This window comes from Elephantulus edwardii, unplaced genomic scaffold (genome assembly GCF_000299155.1).
Source record: "Elephantulus edwardii isolate Elephantulus edwardi_28Jun2011 unplaced genomic scaffold, EleEdw1.0 scaffold00254, whole genome shotgun sequence".
In the NCBI taxonomy this organism is placed as follows: Eukaryota; Metazoa; Chordata; class Mammalia; order Macroscelidea; family Macroscelididae; genus Elephantulus; species Elephantulus edwardii.
The window spans coordinates 3455803-3465149 of record NW_006400004.1 but is presented as its reverse complement, the minus strand read 5'-3'; the positions used below and the strand labels follow the sequence as shown (position 1 = coordinate 3465149).

The 9347-nt window shown below is 36.8% G+C and overlaps 1 protein-coding gene across 1 annotated transcript in view; it reads right to left on the bottom strand.

Moving 5' to 3' along the window:
• Positions 1–9347, bottom strand: part of LOC102851230 (neurolysin, mitochondrial-like) — a 118271-nt gene that overhangs the window by 71550 nt on the left and 37374 nt on the right. The window contains exons 4-6 of the mRNA XM_006899374.1: positions 8939–9041; positions 8166–8326; positions 628–763 (exon numbers count right to left, since the gene is read on the bottom strand). Of these exons, the coding sequence (XP_006899436.1) occupies positions 628–763; positions 8166–8326; positions 8939–9041 (400 nt within the window). The remainder of the gene's footprint in view (positions 1–627; positions 764–8165; positions 8327–8938; positions 9042–9347) is intronic.

Sequence of the window (9347 nt, the reverse complement as noted above, 5' to 3'; positions counted from 1 at the left end):
TTTTAATGAAAATTTACAGAGACTTTGGATTTCCATTCATCCATTGTTGCACATTTCTCCCTGCCCACCCCTCCTCGCCAAAGATTTTTTTTAAAGTGCTAAAGAGCAATGATGTCAATTTAAAGATTAAGGTGAAACTCATCCTAACTATGGTATTTTCAATTGCCTCCTATACACGTGAAAATTGTAAAATGAACAAGAATGACAGAGAATTAACTGATTCTGGGAAAAGTGGAAGATCAGAAAAAGAGAGGAAGCCTCTCAGAGAGATGGACTGGCCCAACGACTATGCTAATAGATTTTGATGTGGCAGAGATTGTGAGAATGGCACAGTACAGCACAAAGTTTAGATCTTTGCATAAGGTTGCTTTGAGTTATAGGAAAATCGAAGGCACTAAAAACAGCATTATAATATAAACAATGAACAATCGCTAGAATCAACCACAATCTCTAGCTGAGTAATCAATAAATTTCCTTTGTAATTTATTCTAATGAAAATGAGGATTCTATTTGAATCTTCTTTAAGAGGTAGGTAAATTTTGAGCCCCTTTTTCCATATGCATGAAAACAAAGAAAGAGGAAAAAAAAGAGAAAACTGTAAAACTAATTTTTCTAAAGAGCACTCACCTAGAAAGGCTGTCACATGACTTGTGCTTTTTGCAGTATTCATTTCAAGAACAAAGTCAGCATGTGTGCTATAGCCAAGTAGTCTGGCTACTTTGGCCCGAAGAGGAAGAAGTTGCTGCAGAATTATAGTGTTTTCCTAGGAATAAACAACAGCAAAAGGTAATACATGCTAGAATCCAGAGCATAACAAATAAAGTTTATCACATTTTGGGTCGGTAATAATGGTCAATGTTAGATCATTTTAACTTCTGGATTATTCTACAATTTATTATATTAATGTTAATGAACACTTACAGAGATTTTGGATTTCCATTCATTCATTTTTGCATTTTTTCTCCCTGCCCCCCCCCCAGTTCTTTCTTTTCTTTTCTTTTTTTAATTTAGTTTGTTTATTTTTCATTTCAATGAACATCTACAGAGATTTTGGAATTCCATTCATTCATTGTTGTACCCTTCTCCCCGCACAAACCCCTCCCCCCTCTTTGCTCCTCTCCTTGAAAAGCAAAAGAAAAACTCCCTCATTGGTACACAATCCCCCCCGCACCTCCCCAAACCCCACCCCCTACACGCAAATATACACTTTTAAAGACTTTAAGGGGGAGTTTTGCTGTTGTTGGGCATAATCCTACTTCATAGCAACTCCATGAACAGGAGATAGAAAACTTGTCCTATCCTGCATTATCCTTACAATCCCCACCATGCTCAAGCCCACTCTTAAAGTTACTGAATCAATCTATCACACAGAGGGTCTTCTGTTTCTTTCATTGACCCTCTACTTTTCTCAACATGACGTCGTTTTACAAGGATTAGTACTTCCTGATAACATGTATTAATAATTATTGGCCATTGGAAAGCAAAAGTTGGAAACATAGAAGGACTGGTAGATGGAAAATATGACATTAATGACAAAAATGAGGCCACAGACGGCATCATAGAATTCTGTACAAATAATTTGTTCATTGAAAACACCTTTAGAATAAAATAAGTGGTCACTATATACCTGGTTTTAGAACATCAGAGAGCTGGACAATGAATAAGGATGACAGAAGAAGAATCGATGGCTTCAAATTTTGGTACTAGACAAGAGTTTTGAACATATACCATGGACAGCCAAGAAAACAAATAGGTCTTGAAGAGGGCGAAACCAAGTTTCTCCCTGGAGGCTAGGATTTTGAAGCTCCATCTCACATACTTTGGGCATCTGGCCAGGTGAGATCGGTCCTTGGAGAAGGGCATCATGCTTGGAAGGTGGAGGGACAGCACAGGAAAGGAAGACCCCGGATAAGATGGATTGATAACAGTGACTTGGGCAATGGGGGTTGGTGTGTTGGGATAAGTGAGACTGGTTCAGGACAAGGCAGGGCTCAGAGCTGTGGTACATAGGGTTGCTGAGTTGCAGGCTACTTGATGGCACATAACAATGGCAAGACACCTGGAGCTCATATAGTGGTATACATAACAGTCAAATTGACGACCTCCATGGAAAGAAACTGTAGAAAAACCCAATATCAGCACTTAAAACAAGGCTAAAGGATGACTGTGGAACACCAGTTATTAACAATGATGATGTTCAAGTTGATAAAAATGAAAAGTCCACAAGAGCAATAATATGATATTGCACTTATGCCAACTGAGTTTAAAAACCAACTCAAGAGTAGTTTTATACTGAATGCTAATGATCAAAGCAAATAAATTGTGGGATGACTTCAAGAACATCATAGATAAAGAAAAAAGATAAGAAAGAAAAAACAAAGACCAAAATAAGTGTCATAAGATATTTTGAAATTTGCTTTACCACATAGAAAAGTCAAGTAAAAGGCAGAAATGATAAAATAAGAGAGCTGGAAAAAAGATTTGCAAAGGGTACCTCAAGAAGACAAAACACAGTACTGTAATGAAATGTGAAAAGATATGAGTTATAAACTCAAAAGGGGAGAATGTGCCCAGCATTACTCAAGCTGGAAGAATTGAAAAACAAAACAAAACAAAACAAAAAAACCCCATGCCTCAAGTTACAATATGGAGTGATTTTATATATAAAATATTGAAAAATATAGGAAGCATCAAAATAAGATAGAAGGAATAAAGAATCACTGTAACAAAAGAACTGGTCAATGCTGAACCATTTCAAAATCTTATCAAGAAACAATGGCACTCAAGGAAGAAGTCTAAGCTACAGTGATGAAACTGGTAAAAATATAAGTCTCCAGAAATAGATGGAACTCCAGCTGATGTGCTTCAGCAAACAGATGCAGCTCTGGAATGTTCCCAAACCTATAACAAGAAATTGGGAATACAGGCGAGCTCTGGTGGCCTAGTGGCAGGAAACTGCATTGCAATCCCAGAGGTGCGTGGTTCAAATCCACCAGATGCTCTGCTGAAGAAGGAGGAACAATTGCCTCCTGTACCAGTCAGATCCGATTTGACGGTACACTCATAAAAAAAGAAATTGGGAATACAGTTACCAACCGGAAAAGATTAATATTCGTGGCCATTTCCAAAAAAAGGGAAATTCAACAGATGTGGAAATTATCAAAGAATATCATTACGAGGGAATGCTGGTGGCCTACTGTTAAGGAGTCACATTGTCAACCCAAAGGCAGGTGGTTTGAATCTACCAGGTGCTACGTGTAAGAAAGATGGACATTCTCCACCTGGGCGATTTACAGCCTCTGAAAGCCGGCTAGAAGGTCAGCTATGAGTCAGTTCTAATTGAACGGCACATACAACAACAGCATCATTGCCCTCATATGCAAGTAAATCTTGTTGAAGATTATTTAAAAAATGGCTAGAACAGAGCATGTACAGAGGGCAGCTAGAAATTTAAGCTGGGCTTAGAAAAGGCTGTGGAATGAGGGCTATCAATGCTGATGTCAGATTGACCTTGGTTGAAAGCAGAGAATCCTAAAAAGATGTTCTTTGTGTTTTATCGACTAGATAAAGGGACGTCACTCTTTGGATCTTAGTAAATTATGGATGACATTGAGAAGAATAGGAATTCCAAAACATTTAATTGTGTTCATATGAAATCTATAAATAGATCAATAAATGATCATATGAAGAGAAGAGGACACTAAATGGTTTAAAGTCAGAAATGGTAGATGTTACAGTTATATTCTTTCTCTATAACAATTCAGTATGTATGCTAGGAAAAGACTTATGCTGTTGTTGTTATGTGCTGTCAAGCTGCCTATGATTCACCGTGACCCTAAGTACAACAGTTCTGGAGCTTGCCCTAGCCTAAGACACTCTCACTGACTTCGACATACCAGTTACTGTGTCAATCATCTCATCCGGGTCTTCCGCTCCTGCACTGTTCCTCTACCCTCCCAAGCATGATGTCCAAGGACCAGTCTTTCCTGGCCACATGCCCAAAGTATGTGAGACAGAGCTCCTAGCCTCCAAGAAGAAACTTAGTTTCACCCTCTCCAACACAGATCTTTTTTGTTCTCTTGGCAGCTCAAGGTATGCTCAAGTCTCTTCTCTAGCACCACAACTCAAAGGCATAGATTCTTCTTCTGTCATTCTTAGTCTTTGTCCAGCACTCTCATGCATAGCAAGTAATTGTAAAGACCATGGCCTGAATCAGGCACATCTTAGTCTCTAGACTGACATCTTTTCTTCTCAGTACTCTTAAGAGGTCCCTGACAGAAGTCTTTTGGTTTCTTGATTGCTGGTGCCAGCAGTGTTGATTGTGGACCCAAACAAGCTGGACTGTGGACCCGAACAAGCTGGAATTGTTAAAAAAATCTCAATGTCTTCTCCATATATCATGGTGCTGCCAATTGGCTCTGTGGTGAGAATCTTTGTCTTCTTGATGTTGAGCTTCTTCAATCCATATTGAAGACTTGATTTTCTGTGGCAAGTGTTTTAGGTCTTCCTGTTTCAGTAAGCAAGCTGTGTTATATGCATATAGCAGGTAGTTGATGAGTCTTCTTCCAATTTTGATGCCACATTCCTCCTCATAAAGCCCAACCATCTGAATGATCTGTTCTACACATAGACTGAAAAGGTATGGAGAAAGCATGCATCCCTTTTGCACTCCTTTCCTGATTCTGAACCATGAAGTGTTTCTTTGCTCTGTTCTAAACAATGTTTCCTGGTTCAGTGTAGGTTTTGCATGAGCACAGTAAGTGTTCTATGATCTCCATTCTCCCCAAGGTTAAGCACAATCCGCTGCGTTCCACATAGTCAAAAGCCTTTGCATAGTAATGAAACACAGATAAGACATTCCTCTGGTACTCTTTGCTTTCTGCCAAGATCCATCTGACTATGGCAATAATGTCTCTAGTGCCATGACCTCTTCAAAAAAAGAGAGAGTTTGGTGAGAAAATAATCAGAAGAGCTGGCTATGTGAAGCACACTAAATCAGAAGTGAAGAAAGAACTATTAATAATTAGTACATTATACAGATAACACAACTTTAGCTGTAGAGAGTGAAGATTTACATACTGTTGAATCAAAAGACAATGCCTTCTGTATGGATTATACTCAACATCAAGAAAATACATTTTTTCCAACTTGACCACCAAACAACAATCATGATAAATGGAAAAATGATACTCAAGTTGCCAATGAGTTCCTTTTATTCAAATTCACAACACCCATAGAAGAGTAAAAAAAAAAATCAAAGGATATACTGCAGTGTGCAAATCTGTACTGTGCAAATGAACTCTTTAAAGTTCTAAGAGCAAAGATGCTACTTTGAGGACTAAGGTGTGCCAAATCAAAACCATACTTCCAACTGGTTAATATGCATGTGAAAGCTGAACATTGTATAAAGAAGACCAAAGAAGTAGTAATGTCTTTGAATTGTGTTGATGATGAATAGTGAATATACCATCATGAACTGCCTAAAGAACAAATAAATCTGTCTTAGAAAAAGTGCAACCAAAGGACTAATCAGAAATAAGAATGAAGAGACTTCTCATATAGCTTGGGTGTATTATCAGAAAGGGTCAGTCCCCGGAGAAGGAAATCATGCTTGGAAACATAGAAGGTCAGTGAAAAAAGGAAGAATGTCAACTTGAAAGATCAGCACAGAGGCTGCAACAGTACAGCAGAGACTGTGAGGATGGCTCAGGATTGGGCAGGATTTTATTCTGCTGTACAGAGGTCACCATGAGTTGGAGTTCAATAAATGGCTGAACAGATAGTTGAAAACTTCACTGAAAAAGAATTCATCTCTAGAGGAGAATCTGGTTCCTTTCTTAGAAATCTCTTTTTCTTCATTTTTAACTCATCAGATAGTAGGTATATCACCCACTGTAAACTCATCTAAAGTAATTAAAAATAGCACAACTTAAGCATTCATTTGTGAGAGGCAAGAAAACAAATTAAATTTTAACTTAATTGATAAATATTTATGTCTTACTACTAAAAATATTTTGCTGTTTTGGGGAATATACACAGTAAAATACCATTTCAACAGTTTCTACATGTACAATTTTGTGACATTAATTGTACTGTGTGAGTTGTACAATGATTCTCATGGTTCTTTTCTCATTAACATAAATCCACTTTCCTCTAGTATCTAATTTTATGAATTACTGTTGTTACTATTCATAGTTCTTAAAAGAGTATAATGTGCTCTTTTCGCCATTTTCCCAGTTTCGCTGAAGCTGCAGCCATGAAGGTTGAGCTGTGCAGTTTCAGCGGGTACAAGATCTACCCCGGGCACGGGAGGTGCTACTCCAGGACCGACGGAAAGGTGTTCCAGTTTCTTAATGCAAAATGCGAGTCGGCTTTCCTTTCAAAAAGGAATCCACGGCAGATCAATTGGACTGTCCTTTACAGAAGGAAGCACAAAAAGGGCCAGTCGGAAGAAATTCAAAAGAAAAGAACCCGCCGAACAGTCAAATTCCAAAGGGCCATCAGTGGTGCATCTCTTGCTGATATAATGGCCAAGAGGAATAAACAACCTGAAGTTAGAAAGGCTCAACGAGAACAGGCTATCAGGGCTGCCAAGGAAGCAAAAAAGGCTAAACAAGCATCTAAAAAGACTGCAATGGCTGCTACTAAGGCCCCCACAAAAGCAGCGCCTAAACAAAAAATTGCGAAGCCTGTGAAAGTTTCTGCTCCCCGAGTTGGTGGAAAATGCTAAGGAGGCACATAAGGCTTAAATAAAGATGGAGTTGCAACTCAAAAAAAAAAAAAAGAGTATAATGTTCCATGCACACTTTTTTTAAGAAAAATTAAACTTTATGAAGACTTCAGGGAATATATTTGGTTTGAAGTTTAAGATTAACTTAGTAGTTTTAACAATCTCTCAGAAAGGATTTGTCCATCCTCCCTGGAATCAGACAGTATAGAATCTACAAGAACTTGAAATTCTGTTCTGTCTTTTTCTCCTTCTGTGGAATCTATGATCAAAACGTCCAAGAATGGGAGCCAGGCACCATCCAGTTTTTGTTCTCCTTGCAAAGGAGGGAATTGTTCATTGAGGCATTTAGCCACATATTATATATCCTCTTATTCCTGACCTCATTTTTCCCATTTCTTTGGATGATTGCTTGAAAGCTTTTAATATCTCAGACACTATGCTACCAATTAAGAGGCAGAACATTATTATGCCAATTAAATGGGATGTCCTATGAAACTATGACTGTAAAACTGAGGAACCATGAAACCATGACCTTAAATCACAGCTTCCAAACCAAGGAACCAAAAAACCCCAAATCCTATGAGATGTTTGATGAGTGCACGTAAGTATCTTCAGCAGCTACTCCTCCTTTGTGAGCCTAGTCATTGTAAATAAACCTATCACACAATTTTTGCCCGTTAAACTTCTTATATGTGTCCAACGTTTTTACAGCAATTACAATAATCAACTAGGCAGCCTAACCCTCCTTAATGGATGAGATTTTTTTTCATCACCCTCTTCATTCTCCTCCCTTTTGTCTAAGTTAACTACTAATAAACTTTAGCTTTTAGACATTTGCCTAAAACAATTTTTAGGCAAACTTTTAAAACAAATGAAGTCATATAATATTTGTCTTTTTGTGTTTAGTTCATTTTGCTCAGCATAATTTTACAGGCTCCATGCACACTATATTATGTATCAAGATTTCATCTACCTTCTGGCAGAACAATATCCTATGCCACGTATTGCATATATATGTCGTTCATTGATGAGCTCTTAGGCTGTTTCCAGCTTTCAGCTATTGTAAATAAGAGTTACAGTGAACATTAATATAAAATTACCTTTTCAAGGCTTTGCTTTCATGTCTTTTGGCTATATACCTACCAATGGAATAAGATAAATACTTATTTTTTTAAAGGGAATAACTATACCTAGTATAAAGGAATCCTAGTAGTGATTTTATTTTCCTGCTTCGTAATAATACTTAATTAGCTTAACAAATATTTCAAGTAAAGCCTATACATTTCTTAACTTCCCTTACAGCTAGACATAATGCTATGATTGAACTGAGATTAGTGTGAACAGTGAACTGACTTCAACATAGGTAAATGAAGAAAACATTTCTTTTAAAATCTTTTAAAAAAATAGAAGAGTAACGTTCACAATACCATAGTACCTCTTTGCATCTTGTATTAAAAGCCATTTCCATTTTCCTTCTGGTTTCAGAGACACAACATTTCTTCATGACAGGAAAGTAGTGTGGATATTTTAAGGTAATTTTATACTTGTCATCATCTGTCTTTTCTAAACTGTCAAGGAAATCATCAGGAAGAGCACCTGCAAAAATTATTTGGAAAATACATCAATTTTTCCATTTACTACTGGTTTATTTAGTGTTGGCATGATGCCTTGAAGTAGTCCTAGGAATTCTGGAAAATAATTAAAATGCAAGTAAAATAATGACAATCCTTCTGATATAATTTTGAAGTTGCTGAATTGGGGGTGGTGCTTAGAGGCCATGTGGTGTGGAAGATAGTATTTCAAAATATGAATAAACTTTACTGTACTTGTACAGATGGTGTTTTGATGGAGCACAGGCACAAACAAGCCAAGAAATACATACAACAGCACAGAAGAGACTAGCATAAGTTACAAGATAAATGATGTTTTAAGGCAGAAAAAAAAAGCTGAAGCACTGAAGGCTTTTAAATATCAATATAATTTATTGATAAAGATTATGAAATCTCTTTGGGAATGCCTCAAGAAATAATTTAACATTCTTTTTAGCCTAAAATCTAGTTTTGGTGTGGTTTTGTTTTTAGTAGTAGGAATGCTGAAGTTATATACTGAATAATTTTTTTTTAAACAATTCTTCGACTGAAGGTTGTTATCTGGAAATTGAGGATGCTGTAAGGTTATATCTTTAATCTAGAAATAACAAAATTTTACCAAGTTCTGCCTTGGAAAATACAAGGAAGGTATCGTCCTCATTGAGGTTTTTGTTAAAGTCAATACACAGCTCACTCATTCTTTTCTTCATTGCTTTGATTTCCTGAAACAAAGATAAAATATAAGACATTTCATGAGGAAACTGATTTTTAATGTTATCAGTTATGTAAATTTCACTTTTGTATGGAAATTGGCTTCTGAATCCAATGCTTTGAAAGTACTTTGTTCAAGATGTATTTGCTAAAATGGCTTTCTACAGTCTTCTATATCATATGTTTGTACATAGCACTTAGAAAGGCAAATATGATAAAATTTTAGGATTTAAAAGAGGTCAAAAATAAATTTTGGAGGAAGAGGAGATAGAAGATTTTTACCAACTTTTACAATCGGAGATTGATCGAACATGCAA